Source organism: Ambystoma mexicanum, chromosome 1p (assembly GCF_040938575.1).
Source record: "Ambystoma mexicanum isolate Mex_15411 chromosome 1p, UKY_AmexF1_1, whole genome shotgun sequence".
In the NCBI taxonomy this organism is placed as follows: Eukaryota; Metazoa; Chordata; class Amphibia; order Caudata; family Ambystomatidae; genus Ambystoma; species Ambystoma mexicanum.
Genome location: NC_090921.1, coordinates 147621567 through 147639168, shown reverse-complemented (window position 1 = coordinate 147639168; position 17602 = coordinate 147621567). Strand labels below are relative to the sequence as shown.

Sequence of the window (17602 nt, the reverse complement as noted above, 5' to 3'; positions counted from 1 at the left end):
CATATTTTATCCTTCTTGCCTTTTGTTCCAACACTCCACATCTACACACCACTCTACAGCAGGCCTCAAAATGTGCACCCTGCTAGCTATTGGCGAGGGGTAATTCACTTGCCGAGTTTAGTGATGGAGTGTGTGTACGCAAGGACTGGGAGGTTGAATGGCTTTGTGTCTAGGCAGTAGTTTGCCCTCAGAATTGTATTTTTTTTTTTTTGCCTCTGCTCTAGTTAAAATTTCAAATGATCTTTGTGGCTGCTATTGTAGCCTCCTCTTCGTATGTGGCTCTTTTTTGTTTTGCTTATGCTTTTTCTTTTAATACATTTCCATCCAGACTGGGTCCTTAGTAATTGGTGGTTTTTTTTTTTTATTTTTATTTTTTGCTGTTCTACTCTGCTTTCTTCTGGACTCCTGTCATTTTGCCTGTTCCTGCTTGAACCTCCCCCACACACTTTGCTCAGTTTGTTAATTTGTGTTTTTCATAGATTCTGTTCCTGTGCCCGCCAATCACTTGATCCGGGTGGAAGGGAATTTCCGGGCAGAGTACAAGATGAATTCGACAACCCATCGCCACAGTGTGGTGGTGCCGTACGAAACGCCCCAGGTAACTAGTAGCCACACCCTCAGAGTTCTGGGAAAGAATGTTTCGCAGCAAGGCCGGGGGGGAGACCAGGGTGATGGGTTCCATGTTAAATCTGGGCCTGTTCTCATTTTAAAGTTGTGTTCAGTGTGGGATCCGCAGGAGTTCATACCCTATGATTTGTTTCATGTCTGAGCAAGGGGGCTAAAATGTCCTAATGGCATTGCTAGTAAGCCCAGAGCACCTCTCATGTCTGCAGGTGATATAGGCTGTAAGTGGAGCCCGTGGCCCGGCTAGTAGAGGCTACAGGCTTGTCCCCTGAGGGACGCTAGCAATAAAGATGCAGACACCAGGGTAAATAAACCATTTTATTTAGAGTAGTGTGCTTTTTATTTCTGTCTTTTCTTTTTGGAAGAGTCCATCCAGCCCTGCATGGGCCTGGATCAATTGGTTAAAAGAAATAAACCAGTAACGAAAAATGGAACAGAACTCCCCTGCCCAAGGCTGGGGAGAAAAGAATCCAAAGAAGATTTAAAAATAGTTGGAAAAGGGCAGTTGAAGGAGAGGGAAAGAAGACGACTTACCTGGGGGTCATGGGGCTCGCTGTCTCCAGCAGACTCTCTGGGCCTAAAGCCTGAAAATGGCGCCAGGTGGTGCAGGGGGAGCCACCCCCAAGACTAGTTACTGATGCAAGGAGCAGCTCTGCCACCCTGGGGCTGTGGCGGATGTCTGCCCGGCGGGGGGGGGGGCCCATGTATCCAGGTACCAGGCAGCGTACCAGGTGCTGCCTGGACCAAGCAAGAGCAGCTCAGCCCAGGCCACGTGTCGGGGGCGATCCAGACCAGGTTGCCCAGCCGTGCCCCTGATGACCCATCTCATGACCAGTTGGGTAGGCCCTTCAAAAAAGTCTCCCATGGGCTGCGTATGCAAGGCGCAACCTGGGAGGTGAAGAGCGTGTTGGATGCTCTACCCAAGCAGTGAAGTCGCAGGCTAGCCTCGCTGCCCAGCCCGGATTGAGAGGAAGTACTGGGCTGCTCTGTTGAGCGTGCCGGGTGTAGGAATCCCCGGGCCACCTAGTGGAGCAGCCCCGGTGTAGACCGTGGGTCAAGCCTGTCGTCTAACGGCGCATTGCTGAGGGGGCAGGCCAGAAGAAAGCGCACGCTGATTCAAGTCTGTGCATTCTGTTGCCATGACACCAGGGATGCCGCCTGATTCCAAGATGGCTGCACGGGGGGGGGGGCCCCCTGTGCTAATTGGGTCACCCAAATACTTTGGGTCATGCCGGGGCTGCAGCAGTGAATGCAGGTGGGCCTGAGCCAACAGGGCCCACCCTGAGGATCCCAGGGAGCCGTGGAGGTGGCGTTGAGTGTTACTTGACTCCCTCTCATGCAGAACTTTTAAAAGGTGCGTGGGTGGCCTCGGTTGGTGGGCGGGGCTACCCAGAAGAAAGAGGGGCCTGGTCCCAACCATGGAAGCCACCAGGCAGCCTCACACCGAGCACTGTACTGTGAAGGGGGTGACTGACTGCAGCAGGAACTGAATTGTGCTAACACCACTCAATCACTGCACTTTATTTGTCCCCAACCTTGCTATGATCAAAGGTTACATTGGCATTAGACATAGCTGTATTAGTAGAACTCCTTTTTGTTCCTGTGTACCTACACTGGGTGTTTTGTTAGTTGTCCTGTTCGTTTATGTTATCCTGTTTGTTTTCAGCTCGGGTCTGGATGCACCACAGTGCTTTACAACTATATGTGCAACAGCTCGTGCATGGGCGGGATGAACCGAAGACCCATTCTGACCATCATCACCCTGGAAACTAGCGAGTGAGTAGCTCTAATTGTTGCTGCTCTGGGGGCGTGTCCATGGGTGTTGCTAGGTCTGGAAAAGACCAGGGGCTATGCTAATTTTGGGACTGTCGGTTAACTAGCCTTTTTGGTTGTAAACCCTGAGCTTCTATCTGGGGCTACAACCAAAAGACCTGGGGCTATAGCCCCTTCAGCCCACCCTAGCAACGCCTCTGGGCGTGTCGCAGTTGCTTGTCTTTTCTCCTCTGGAGACACATGCTACCACCCCTCTTTTCTGCCTTTTCAGTGAGCAGTTGCTGGGCCGCCGCTGCTTTGAGGTTAGGGTTTGTGCCTGTCCAGGTCGTGACCGCAAGACTGAGGAGGAGAACTTTCACAACAAGAAAAAGCCAACCAAGCCTTCGGGCGGAAGCAGCAGCAAGCGCAGTAAGTAAGCCCACCTTGCTCTTCAACTCTCTCCTCTCTGAGGAGGGGAGCTTGCCCCAGTGAAAGACGGTGAGAAATTTTATGGTCTAACGCAGCACACTGCTCAATGGAGTTCTTTACAGGCACACTTAAAAGCAAGGTGCTCTCTAATGTGCACAGCATTGAGTTACAGGCATTCAGAACTGCGTCTCGCCATTGGCAAAAACCCACAGAGCCCGTAGACTCTTCTGCAGCACAGCTAATTCACACTATTTCGACTGCAGTAGCATTAAACTGCTTCAAGAGGAATAATTGGTGTAGGCATCAAAAACCTCATTTCCTAATCACTTTCCAGTAGGCATAGTAGCACATTTTCTAATATAATACAAACCTTTTATCTCGAGCAATTGGAATAATTCGGGAACGGAATAGATATTAGCAAATGGAATGCATATGCCAAGCAACATGTATTGAGTCTGATGGCATTAGAGGTAATGGACCTGAAATGTACTATTGGGTTCAGCAGAAAATAGATTCTCTGTCAAACTCACTTAGTGTAAATTTATCAAATGTCACATTCCACTAATATTCTTCATTGAACAGTCATGGATCCTGAGAACCACTCTGGTCTTTTACAGGGTAAAATGGGCTAGCAACCCCACAATCCTCATTAATCTGCATTGTAATTAACAGTTCCTATCTCCATTTACATTCTGTATTCCATATATCTGCATGCAGTGTTGTCTATACTTATGTGTTGGATTTTGATCTTGGATCAATCCCATCTCCAGCGAGAAGGCCACAAGAGACTCCCCTGGGAACGCCAATCGGGAAGAAATCTCCTCTTCCCTGCAACACCAGGGACAATATCCGAGAGACCAACCACTGATGGACTAGGCGATGAGCATTTGTTATCCCTTCTGAACTCCCTGGGGGGCGTCCCAGTTAAGGGCGGAACAGTGAAGGCTGAAGACCAGCCGTTGACCAGCCTCTTTGCCTATCAGCCTTTTCTTTTGCCTCCTTTCTCCCTGTTTTGCCTGGGAGTACCACAAGCTTCCTTATTACTGTACAGTCTTCAGACTGTGCTACTCACCTATAATGCATTCCCTCCTGCTCCTCCTACTCTCCTCTCTGTACACGTTCTCCGTTCACGCTACAGCTTCCTCTTTTCCTATCACTTTCTAAAACTCTCTCTCTTCCACCTCCTTCGAACAAACGAAGCCGACACGTTAATCATTCCTCCTTTTCTATCCACCTCGCCCTCTTCCTCTGAGACTCAACTTCTCTATTCTTCCTTACCTCATCGACTGACCATTGCACTTTGGAATGCTCAGTCTGTATGCTTTTCACGGACTATCTTCCCCTAGACCGTCTTGCTAGAACTGAAACCATAACTGAAACCTAGATTTCTCCATCTGCCACTGCAACTCTGGCAGCCCTTCATCTCGCCTCAATGCCACACAAATCTCCAATGCCACGTCCTCTCCTACCTCTCTGCCTCACTCTGTTCACGTCATCTCCACCTTTCGCCCCTTCTGGTCCCACTGGCCCATTCTTTGATCTTGGGCAACTCCTTGATTCTCTTTCCATTAAAGATCACATAATTGTCTTAGGTGGCTTTCATCTTCCCTCTGCAACCACTTCTCAGAAATCTGAACTTCAGTCTTTTCTTAGTGACCACACTCTCCACTCTATCCATGACCTACCTACCTACCTGCACAGGGGGTAACTCCTCAGATCTCTTATTCATCTCTACTTCCCTCCGCCTCTAATACCTCTCACACACCATCCATATCTGATCACTAATTTGTTTCCACCACCATATCCTTTCTTCACCACTTGCTTCACCTATCACTAAAAGGAGATGTAAACCTTCTGCCATTTCCCCCCCTTTCTCTCGGACCTACAGTTCTCACTCTCCTCCGTCACACCTGATGCCTCTTCCACCACCCTACTATGACTCATTCTCCTCTCCCTTCCCACCGCATACTTTTTACCTCCAAGTCTCTGCATCCTCCACCATGGGTCACCCCATTCATACGCTCTCTCCGCACAGACCTTAGTCAGCTGCTGTGCAAATGGAGGCGTACCCACTCACATGAGGACCTGCAACTTCACCTCTCTGCCCTGAATTCTCTCAAGTCCTCTCTTGAAAGAGCGAAAAGGGAATTCTATATCCCCCTCATTGACTCACTCAACCATCCTTGCCGCTTACAGGGCACCCTAAACTCAATCCTCCAAAGTCTGACTGTCAACTCCGCTCTCACAGCTAATGACCTAGCTGAATACTTTGCTGCAAACATTTCCAGAATTAGAGACTCTCTCCTGACCTACCTCACACTCCCTCCTACTGTAGACACACTAATACTGAGCAAGTCCTATTGATGAAGGCACCCCCTACCCCACCTAGTACTTCATCCGGCCCGCTTGCTCCTCAGCTAGTCAAGCCTATTGCCCCTTTAGTGCTGAACTCTTCCACCTGTCCTTCGACTCTGCTTGCTTTCCTGCTGTTGTCAAAACCGCCACGTTGATGCCTCTTAAAAAATCAAGTGGTTTGAACCAAACCTACAGGTTAACTTTCGCCCTGAGTCTCTCTCCTTCCACACTACTCTAAAGTGCTCAAAAGGGTTATGTTCAACCGTCTTACCAATTTCTTACACATCCACAGCCTTAGACTCCCCCCCCCCCCCCCCCCCCTTACAAGCAGGATTCCACTACTGTCAACTCTACAGGAACGGCTCTCATGAATACGTCCTTCTTTTGCCAAGCACTCCAACTTCTCCTCTATCCTAATTCTCCTTGACCTGCCTGCTGCCTTTGACACTGTTCATCATTCTAATCTCGTAATATTTTTCTTTTTTTTTCTTGGTATTCCCGTTCGAGCCCTTGCCTGGATTAAATCCTACTGTGCACCTCACAAATTCTGGGTCCTGGAGCAACAACGCCTCTCCGTCCCGCTCCTCTAATATTTGGTGTTTCACAAGGCGCTGTCTTGGGTCTGCTGCTCTTAAGGAACTAATCTCCTCCTTTGGGTTCTCGTAGCAACTCTTCGCAGACGATGCCCAAATCATCTTTTTCTCAACTCGCCTCTGATCTCTCGATCAAAACTTCTAACGGTCTCTGCCATTTAAATATTGGATTGCACTCTCTTGATCAACTCTGCCAAAACAGAGGTGCTCTTCTTTCTCTGCCTATCCAGTTCCCACCTGACACACTCCCCTACTCTTCTTCAGCTAGAAACCATGGCGTCCTCCGACTCCTCTCGCACCTCATCTCCAATACTGGAACAGCTTGCCTCATTATTATGATGTATTTATTGGGCGCGGACCTAGCTTTGAGAAGAAACTTAAGCGCTTTACAGCGGATACACCAATACAGATGCATAATGGAGCGCTTTACAGTGGTGTCCAAAATTACAGATGCATAACTGAGGCTTGGGTGGGACCACCAAAATGTAAAGGAAATTTAATTATATTCTTTCATAGTATTTGTGTCGGTAAAAATTACTTTGCAAAACGCCATGTCAGCAAAGGGACATGGAACCTTCCTCGTACCGTCAGCAGGCTGGGTGGCTGATGATGCAAAACCGGGCCAGATTTAAGTTTCTTCTCCTGGTATGCTAATCTATCCATGGTAAAGAAACGCTGTATCGATCCAACTCTGTAAGCCTCCTCGACTCCCCTTGTGACTCCTTGCCCTCCATGTGCTTAAACTCCATCTCTCTTACTCCACTTACATGTAATTTTCTTTCCCCGGACATCTGAGAAACCATCCACATCAAACTAAAAGCCTACCTCTTAAGTGTCTGCTTGCTAAAATGTTTCCTGCCTCTGTCCCTCGCTCTCTCTGCTTCCACTCTAGCACTTCACCCATCATGGCCAAATGTCCAATGTTGGTTGTCTTTAATCTATGTATGTCCACTTGTCCCGGGTGACTGTTCCATTTACTCCCCTCCGCAACCTGGCCAGAATGTCCCTCCGACTCATCAAATCTGATTTCTTATCTATTGTAAATTCCTTGGTGATCAAAAGAGCAATGGCCCTCCTGTATACAAATAAATGTCAGTCGGCACTCTTGTCAACTATGTTTTGACATCCAGTTGGTGAACAGTTTGTGCCCCCACCCAAGTCTTCTTCAGGACATGTCTCTCTTCGGTCTGTACCAATTGATTGCAGCAATGTTCCCTGCAAGTGCAATCAAATATGCTCCGTCAACTAAAACGCAATAAATGTTGTATGTCCAATTGTAATTCAAATGTTCTCTTCAATACTTGTATCAATACTCTTCCGTCTGTGGGACATAGAAGGCCATAATTCAGTAATCAATGCAAAAGCGGTGACTGTTATTTACAACACAAATGTTATTTTACTTTGCTTTTATATAGCGCCTTATGTACCATTGGTATGTCTGAAGGCGCTGGTAGGGTGAACACCCTTGGGAACTGGAGTTCAAGTCAGTAGAGGGAGAAGAGGGAGTCGAGGTGCGTGTGAGCACCGGATATGTGTGCAGCTGGTGTGGCATTCGTGTAGTAGCTGCTTCTTAGCGGTAGGTGTGGTGGTTGAGGGAGCAGGAGTATGTGTTCGTTCTGGCAGGATTTATCCAGACCGAAAGTGGCTGCGTTAGGCCTGAAGAGAACGCCTGGCTGGGGGATGTGTGTAACCAGCAGTGTTTACTTAGAGTGATGGGCAGTATGCGGCAGATGTTGGTAAGAGAACAGTTCTACCGGATGGTGTCATAGTATCTCTGTGTTCTAATTGAATGGTGGTGTAAAGGGGAGAGTAAGCATGATGATGTGGTATGATGGGTTACTTACTATTTTATACGTTCCATGCACTCCGTGGAAGTCGCGCATTTCTATGCCCTCCAGTCTGCTCCATGCATTCAAGTCTGTTCTATTTACTCTGATCAGTTCCGTGTAATCTAAGTTGTTTTATGCACTTCATCCGTATCATCTTCGTATTTCATCCATATATTTCATACGTTCCATCCACATAGGTTGCCCGTTCCATCCACATACGTCAATCATCCGGATACGTCACCCGTTTCATCAACCTACATCACCCGTTTCTTCTGCTCTACGCAATCATCCGCTCTACGCACTCTTTCGCACTAGGCACTCGTCTGCTCTACATGCGTTCTGCACTCGTCCGCTCAACGCTACTCGTCCGCTCTACGGCACAATAAATGTATTCACTACATATTACTTGAAGATAAAGTGAAAAATATACTTTAAACCAGTCAGATTTTTGAACACCCTTAATGGAACTTTTTAATCTCTTGAAATTTCAAATCATTTTACACTACATGGATGGAAGGTTGTGATGCATTGTATAGACTCCTTTGAGTGTGATCTGTTATGAGTTTGAGAGTTCCCGTGCCCTCCTGAAAGCTGTGTTCACCATTCAGCATGGGCTCTTTTCACTTTTATTTTTAGTTTGAATTCCGTCTTTTTAGACTACGCCAGAAACAGTTCTGTGTGTCTTATTTTGTCCATATGGGAGGTGGCTTTTATCCAGTGCAATAGTTTCCCTTTACTTTCTGTACAAGTTGTGGTCTTAAGACCCAGCTTGTCATAATGGATTATAAGTGCCAGGAAGAGGTGTTGCATTTATTTACGAGTTTTAGTAAAACGTGTGTGTGTGTGGTCCACTTATTGTTAGGTAGATTGTCCATTTTTATGCTGAATCTCCTTCACCTGTGAAACCATCAGCACTTTAACTTGTGGATGTTCCTGGGTGAGTGGGAACCGCCCCAAACCCCCACCCTCGATCACCCCTTCTTTTACTCTGGCTATTGGAGTCATTTTTGTGTCCCTCCATACTTTATTTTTGGAGTTATGCTTTCCTCCAACTTTTGGGGCACATGTCTACACAGCACTTTCTGTGCTGTGTGCTGGGGTTTTACTTTTTATTTTATTCTACTTGTAAGAACCTGTATTCCCGAGGGTAGGGGGTTACTTTTTTTTTTTAACCGTTCTACATGTTATATTATGAGATCAGCACACGCCACGTTGAGTGCTGGTGGTTGCACTGTATCTCCTTTCTCACTGCAGTGACAAGCATACCCGAATGGCTGTGGGCAGTGGACGTGTTCTACCGACTTTTGTGCCTGACGGCGGGGTTCACAGGCGCAGTAATGCACAGAAGTTTCACCAATTGACCCATAATATTGACTGCTTTCTTTTTTTTCGCCATTTCTTGGTTGCTTGTCCTTTCTTGGTCCTTCATCTGCCATGCTGGGTGGGGGAAGGCCTGTCTTTGGAAAGCCTTTGAGAAGCTGCCAAGGTGTATGTGAGGACAGGAAGTGGGGGAGGATCCTGAAACTCTGCAGGCCTTTGTCTTTGGCATGCCTGCCTTAAACCAGTTCCAACTGGGAGGCTGGCTAGGACAGCCACCCCCCCCAGAACCCCTCCCCCCTAGATTTGAATGTAGCATGAATGCTGATTACGTTGGCTTCATGGGTCGGTTCCTGGTTAAGAGCTGGATTCCTCGTGCAGACTGGGTCGACCACTGGAACTAAATCCGAAGAGGAAGAAGAGACGATGCATGCAGCTACTTCTCGCTACCGTAGAGGCCTGCTGTGCTGACTCTTTATTCCATGCGATAGAGTAACTCCGAGGATGACTCCTTCCTTCGGGCTGGTGTGCATAATCTGCCTTGAGACGACCTGCATTTTGAGCCATTCCACAACGACCTGCGACATCTGCAAACCGCCAATACCCTGGTACCTGCGACCATCGTGTAGTGCGTCTTGAGAAGATCGAATCCTCCACAAACACTCCTTTCCGACCTCCAGAGGCAAGATTCCACTCCTTGAAGTCCCCTCCCTCACCAGAGTGCTGGACTAAGAAAGCTAGGCGAATCGACCAATCGAGAACTGTTCTTGATCTAGTATCATGAAAAGAGTGCCAAAAACAGAGCTGCAAGAAGCTACAAAAAAAATCAATCCTTTGCTGGCAGCCTTTCCACTTGACTGCTGCTGCAAAATTCTTTCCCGTGTCCTGCAGCTGTTGCAGCACAAGGGCATCCGCCTGCATCCTCTTCACTGCTGATGTAGTGTGAGACTTGAGGTAATGCTTACCCAGAGTCGTTCTGCCGCTCCTGTGTGTCTAGGGTGGTGATTTGCACGTTTAGGTGTTCGCTAAGACCAACACCCAGGACAACAAACATTACATCAAAAATGTCATTGACATCACATGTGAAATTTAATTTTGATGATAAAGTCCCTACAAGACGTTGTGTTTTATAATGTTGTTGCATGATCTCAGGGAGTGATTGTGTAATGTTTAACCTGTAATAAATAGCTAACAATTCAACACTTACTACATACTTGTGCTAGTACAAACAATACTTATGAAGACCCACAATGCATACAAATCGGAGGCATATGCAGGGAAACTAGTAAGTAAGTAAGGAAGAAAGAAACCGCATCATCAGAAAATGTTTAATGTATACAAATGAATTGTGTGTTTTGAGGCCTGCCTATTGCCCCATGCATGTGCACCATGAGTTAAGGCCAAACCCTAAGGCAGGTATGATAAGGTTAACGTCTAGATATACAGCACCTTTTTTAATTTTAATATTCTGACTGTCATTGAACAAAACCACCTGACCTAGATATTTCAGTGAACAAAAACAAGTGGGCCAGATATGTGATGTCATCAATGACATTTGTGGTGTCATCTTTGTCCTGGGTGTTAGTGTTAGCAGTGCACGGTCGTGGCGTGAGTTACGTTAGCTTAGCTTACCATAACTGGCAAATTTCAGAGGTTTTTCAGTTTTACTTGTAACCAGAATGTCCCTTGGTTTTTATTAGTGCAACTTTACCATAAGGTTTTTTTCAGAGAATTCCATGGGGTTTTTACCAGTGCATGCTATTTTCCTACAACTTAGTAATATCATACTTACCGTAATACAGCAACATTTTTGTCCAATTTACGTTTCACCTTAAAACTCTGCCATTTCCCACCTTCTAGAATCGTTTTGAACACTTTTTCCACTGTTTTGTTTCCGTCGACGTCCGCGAAAGTCTGACATCATTGTGGGCCTTCTGGACAGTGCCACGTGCCCATGCCCTTGCACACGGCATGATGACGTGTCCATGAACGCATTTGCTCATCGCGTTTGGGTCCTTGCTTCGAGGACAGTTCATAACTCCTATTCTTACTCATTATCCATTAACTATTTAATAGTAGCAAAACTGCTATTTATCGGCATCCGCTATTGACATCCCGCCTCCCCAAGAGCCGCCGCCGCCACCACCAGCTGGAGGACCCACCCAACAAAAAAAGCGCGGTATTTCCAAAGACAAAAAGAATCAAGAAGATGAGGTAGAGGAAGTGCCCTGAGAGAATCATGGGTGTGGCAGTTCTTTACCACTGTTGGGAGTGTACCAAAGGCTAAAGCATAAAAGTGAAATGCGCAGACTACCTGGACATTACTCCTACGGGATCCCCCTCCATGCGCGGCCACACCAAATCAAACTACCTCAATGCTCTCAAAGATTGCTCCTTTCTTAGCAAGTAGGCTGTCTTCCTCCACATAATCTTCCTCAACCAATACTGTAACCCCACAGCCGCCTTCTGTGGGACTCCAAATCCCACCAGCTACCTTGCAAGCAATAAAAGATGCTGTTGATCCATATCTTTGTATATACTGCAACACACGGTAGGCAATTTTGATGGGCGTTTGAAGCTGTAATCGAGGAGCATGAGGAACACTGCCCACTACCTTAGAAGTAACATGCGCGCAATATCTTCCTGCCCTTCCATATTGGTGCTTGGTGCCTCTTCCCTCCTCACCTTACGTTCTAACCTCTCCTGCAAACATTTTCTTTTTAAACCACAAAAGAAAGGTTCCTTTAGGAACAACCTTTCACAGTTATAAAATAGAACTAAAAAAAAAAAAAATCTTCGACTCCATCTACTTTACATAGACTCAATACGTTTTTCCAACATTTCCATTAGCATTTTGTGTTATACTAATGGGAATAATGTGACGTTCAACCCCCGCTTTAGGGACAGAGCTAACGGCCCGGCAGCCCAAGTTATCGGCCCGTGCGAAGTGTCTGTGTGCACCCTGATGCCTGTGGGCTTCAGCTCGTTAAAAATAACGAGGGCTCCAGACCATTATCCTCCATTGCAGCCCTTGCAATAGGGGATAAAGGCCATTAGCGGGAACCCGGAGGGGGCTAAAAAAATAGATTTTTCTTCCTACAGCAAAATCCTTTTCCAAGATGGCCCCCATGGAAAGAGAAGGCGGTGCTCCGTACAGTGGCCTTTCTTTCCATGGCAGCCTGCAAAAGGCAAAGCCAGAACCCTATTAACATATTACCACAAGCCCATTTTTCTTCCCTTTCAAACCTATCCTACCTTTGAATAACTTTACCACATAGCCGGTCCCAGGTGGACATGGCCACTTTAACACAATTGTTCGTCCCTCACGGTCATGGCCAGTAGCCAGATTTTCCGGGTCATGACCTTATACCATGACCCGGACAATCTGGCCACTGGTCCTGGCCACAGGCTATACCTCAGTCACCAAAGGTATATCTTTTTTTTTTTTTTTTTTTTTTTTTTTTTGTACCTACATTATGACATAGTTTATGGTCCTTGCTAATGCTCCTTACACGAGTTTGCTTGACATCCGCCCATGTTTTTTTTTTCTAAAGTGTCAATGTATGTACATACAATAGTCATAATTTAGCCCCCACTTGAAGAAATCATTCAGTCTACACAAACAATAAAAGGTTGGGTCTATAAACTTTCTGAAAACTCTTGTCCGCATTCGTCAAACGGCAACAAAGTTATAAGCCAACTAATAATGTTGAGCGCCCCCTCCTCTATTTAGCCCCTCTTGAGAAATTCTCACAAACTTTACAAAAACATCATTATCTAGATTTAAAATTGTTTTGTAAACTTTTGGCAGATTCGTCAAATGGAATCACCCCCGCCCCTCTAAATTGAAACCATTCAGAATCCAGTTTAGAATCAATTCCAAAATTTCATGCGGTTTCATTGAGTGGAGCCAAAGTTATAAGCCATCCAAGAACTGCTTTTCACCAACCCTGTAATGCAGAAATTGGCAGAGATGCCCCCAAACAACTGAAGTGTTCGCAAACATCATAGGACCGGACCCGAACATCCAGACTGTTTGCGGACTTCAGGGGTGAAAAACACCAGTTTTTTGGCTTCTTACGGCCATATCCCATCCTAATCACCCCTTCGCTCGCTCACCAGAGATTGTTTGATAAGTTTGGCAAATGCACAGTGTGTTATTTGTTTTTAAATTATTTATTTATATATATATATTTTTTTCCCCGCTCTCCTCTTTTCTACTGTGGTGTCTGGACACCGGCAGATGTCCGCGATATGGTGGGGGTTTCAAAAAATCTGACGCACTTCAGTTTTCACCATCCAATCAGTGGAAGCGTCCGATGTCCGCGGACATCACAGCACCCTCTAGGCCAATTGGATGCCTGTCCGTGTACCGAACAGGGAAATGGGTCCGCGGACCGGACCCAGATACGCTCATTTTTTTTTTTTTTTTTTGGGACCTACTTTTTGGTCATTTAAAAAAAAAAAAACACTACTGGACGGATTTACAAAAGCACACTTTCGGGACCAAGCCACCGCTCCTGGCGCAATTTGGTGAAAATCAGTCCATCGGTTTGGGCTGTAGGTGTGAGCAATATATAATTTGGGTCTATGGAAAAAAAAAATTGGGACCCCCCTTATAACTTTGCCCCGCCCTTCACGAAACCTCACCAGACTTGGCAAAAAAATTCAGAGCGCGCACCATACGTCTTTTGCAAAGTTTGGTAAGTATTCGTCCATGGGAGAGCGAAGTTATAAGCCACCCAAAAAGTGCTCTTGCTATACTTAACCACAACTACACGGCCACTACCACAGGCCGTGTAAAATATATATGCATTAACTTCTAAAGTGTATGCGTGTTTCTTGGGATAATATGTATGCTGCAAGTTATTTGTACCTTCCTACAACCCCCTCTCCCACCTAAAATGAGCCTGATTGCTCTGCCATAGCTACCCTTACCTTAAGTGGTCCAGGGCTACAATAAGGGTTTGAGATCTGTATTGCCAAGTAGAGTGTCTTTAGTCCTAAAGGTGGACTTCAGAAAACTCCCTTACGATGTAGCTCTTTGCATACCACTAATCTAATAAAACAAAATTCCAGCGGGTTGCCCAAAGAAGTTTTAAACCTAGTCTTTGAGTCCATCCCGAATCTAGGAAATAACACATGCTAGAAGTACCATTCTGGGAAGGACTTTAAGCCTTTGCCGTCTGGCTTTGTCGTGCTTCAGCCTTTCTGCTTTCACACATTCTGCCACTCTTCACCCATGAATTTGAGGCTTCCTGAGTTTTTACATTTGCTCTCAAAGCTTTTCTCAGTCAGGTTGATGTCCATCGGGGCTTCCGCTAGCCGTATGGATTCTAGTTAGGTCCTCCATGGACCATGGTTTTTGCCACAGGTCCTTCATGGACCTGGATTTTTACGAGTCCCTCCTGGACTAGTTTCACAGGGTTTTGCAATTGGTCTCTCCTGGGCCTTGTCTTCACAACTGGGCCATCGCTAAAGGACCACCACTTCTCAATGGGTCCCTCAAGTAGGGATGTAACGGTATAATGGTATACCGTTAAAGATACCGTGAACCACTTAATTGAATAATAACCGTCACATTGTTTATACCGTTAATACCGTTAAGTGTGCTTTTCAATCTGATTTGGAAAGGCTGCAGTAAGCAAGTGCTGCACAGTCTTGGTCTTGCACTGTTGGATGTGCCATCTGCCAAGTAGTTACAGTTGGAGCAGTTTTTAATGCCATTCCATAAATCACACGTGCCTTACACAAAATCAATATGTTAGCAATAGGAAGAATAAATACAGTGTTAAGAAGGAAAAGGGTTTACTTTGGGATGGCGGCTTTGGGGTTTATATATTTATAATGGATAATGTTTGCTAAACATATGACATGGGGGATTTCCCTGGTTCTATCATTGAATTTACATATAATAAGTTACACTGTAAAATGTACTCATCTCTGTGGGTATTCCCTGCTGCCATACCAAAGGGTAACATGTCCGGGATTACTGAACACCTTTTGGCCCGCAAGTAAACTAAAGTGTGTGTGTGTGTGTGTGTGTGTGTGTGTGTGTGTGTCACCATCAGCCTCCATTGAGCTGTGGCATGCAGGTTATCAAGATGGCAACATGTTCATCTTCACCAGTAGCCAGTGGGGGAGCTAAAAGCCTAAATGACCACTTAAGAAAAGCTATTCAGTTTGCTTTGCTAGTCGCAGCAGGGCTCCCCCACCCTCCTCCTCTCCACACGTGTGTTTGGTGGAAGTTCAGTGGAAAGTATGTTGAAAAGCTCAATTCTGGCCCTGGGTGCCTGATTTTGTTTGTGATGATAAATCTGACAATTTATGACCTTTTAGAAAATATTTGTTAAGGTTAGTTAACATCACCTGCTATACCGCGATAACCATGATATACCGTCATTTGGCAAGAAGGTTATCATACCGTCATAAAACTAATACCGTGACACCCCTACCCTCAAGGACCAGGATTTCAACACTTTTGGGTGATGGGTATTCCCAAACTTCCACAAGGGTCCTTTTGGACCATGATCATCTCAACCCTCCTGCCACTGCCTGTTCCCTGTTGCCTTTAGGGTTGCAGCTGGAAGACCTCTTGACTGCAATCTTCCAGTTCCCTCGGGTAGTGGAATAATGTAGCACAGTCCCTGTATCTTCTTCAGCTTGTACCCGGTTATGTTTGCTCTTCTCCAGACGTTTAATTTTTGTTCCTCTCCATCAATACCTTCCCTTGTATCAAGGGAGCTTGGTGGGGAGGAAGGTAAATGCATTGCTGTTACATGACGTTCCTCTTTCTGGACTCGTATGTTTTATGGAGATTCTATCACATCATTTAGGTGGGAGATTTAAAACCAACTAACCGAAGACTAAACACAGTTACTAAAGGATGGAGCAAGGGTCTACAACCTTTCCAGATGTTTTTGTATACCTATCCCACGATCGCTCAATATCGACTGCTGGCCAAAGCCTATGGAAGTTATAATCCAAAATATCTAATGACCGATTGTTCTCCAACATGGGGTCTGGCATGGATTCACATGCTCATGACGACTGGGAATATTCATGAGCATGTGAATCCATGCCAGACCCATGCTGGAGAACAACAGTTACAGGGAAGTAACTTGTTCCGTCGCAGACCCCTGTGAGGCGACTCTTGTGAAAGCTATGGAAAAGCAGCTAGGCTGGCAGTGAAGTACAGTTATCTCCAATAGTTACCCGGGTTCTAAGATGTAATCACGCATAAAATAAAAGGCCAAATAAGTACTTTGAGGTTAAACATAACACTTGGTAAAACAGTGCATGTATAAAACTGGGAAAGGTCTATCGGAGTCCCTACCCACTCACAATACATAAGTCCACGGGCGTGGAGAAAGTGTGCATTTAGACAACCGTTAAATACATTGACATGTTCAGAACGCAAACTCCCAACACTGGAATAGTCACAATTTATTCCCCCACACCTCTAGCACAAATGTCCAGCATACACTACATGTGGCACGTAGAGGGTGGAGAAGGTTTTAACCATAGGCCTACAATTCCCAGATGCCCCACCGATAAGTCTTCAAATACCGGACCCCTAAGGCCCCATTACATTCCTAGAAGCTACTTGCACAAGTAAGTGATGCGCAATAACCTTGTACGTTTCAGTAGGCATGATTGTACCACCGATTTAATTATATAGGTTAAAATCACTGCATTACAAACTAAAATCCCTGTCCCTAGGTATTAAACTCCAGGGACCCAATGGGGACCCTCGAACAACATCAGTGTGCAGGTAAGTACCTTCCAAAGTCACTTCCAATAGGCAGAGCTGCTGTGTTGAGGAAATTGGGCAAGTCTGTTAGAACACACATGTTTGGAAAGGACTGCAACCAACCCCAGGCAACAACCGAGCGCCCCCCCCCCCCCTTCAGATTGTAGTTCAAACTGGAAAATGTATGTATGTGAGAGGGTGGACAAGCAAGCAGTGAAGGCATCCAGAAGTCTGGGGTACCCAAACAAGCATATTTGGAGGTATCGGAGTGCAAAATGGAAACTGGGCGGTGCTGTCAATAGAGGAGGCCACCTGAGATGAGTTCAGAAGAGCAGAGAAGGCGTGGGGGTCTTTCCACTGCTCTTCTCAGTGACAGGATCTCCTACCTCATCCGGAAGATGGCCGGCGCAGAAACCGTCCCAGCTCAGGGAGATTAGGCAATCTAGCAAGGAAGACCAGGGCAGACCAGGGCGAAGAGACGGCCAACGAAGGACATCCAGCAGCCAAAGAAAATGGGACACAGGTTCCTAAAAAGCATCCAGCAATGCAGACAAGAGCCTACAAAGTGTGTATCTAAATATTCAGTCATGGGTTGACCAATGCACAAAAGCACTCGGATCCAACCACTAGTTTGTGTATTGGCCTGTCTAGGGCAAGAAACCAGTCCAAGTGAGCCCATGTTCGTACAACAACAATTTTAGGCATTCTGGTTTGTTTTCCCAAACAAAGGCGTGGGCCGGTCAAAATGGCAGAGTAGGACTAAAATACATTAGTAGTACTACAATGACTACCATCAAGTTATTTTGGGCTATTAAAGCTGTTTAACCCCACCCTTAGTGCACCCAAAACTAAAATGCAGCTGCCACCAGCCTACTCCAAGCCACAGTAGCATGACGTTCTCACTCTCGGGACAAAATGGGGTGCTTAGAAAGCACACCAGTCATAGGAGA

General features: G+C 46.0%; 1 protein-coding gene across 3 annotated transcripts in view; it reads left to right on the top strand.

The window, feature by feature from the left end:
• TP53 (tumor protein p53) overlaps positions 1–17602 on the top strand; it is a 277553-nt gene that overhangs the window by 237117 nt on the left and 22834 nt on the right. For all 3 annotated transcript variants that reach the window (XM_069645384.1, XM_069645368.1, XM_069645375.1), the window contains exons 6-8: positions 480–598; positions 2291–2400; positions 2669–2805. In XM_069645384.1, coding sequence (XP_069501485.1) covers positions 480–598; positions 2291–2400; positions 2669–2805 — 366 coding nt within the window. The remainder of the gene's footprint in view (positions 1–479; positions 599–2290; positions 2401–2668; positions 2806–17602) is intronic.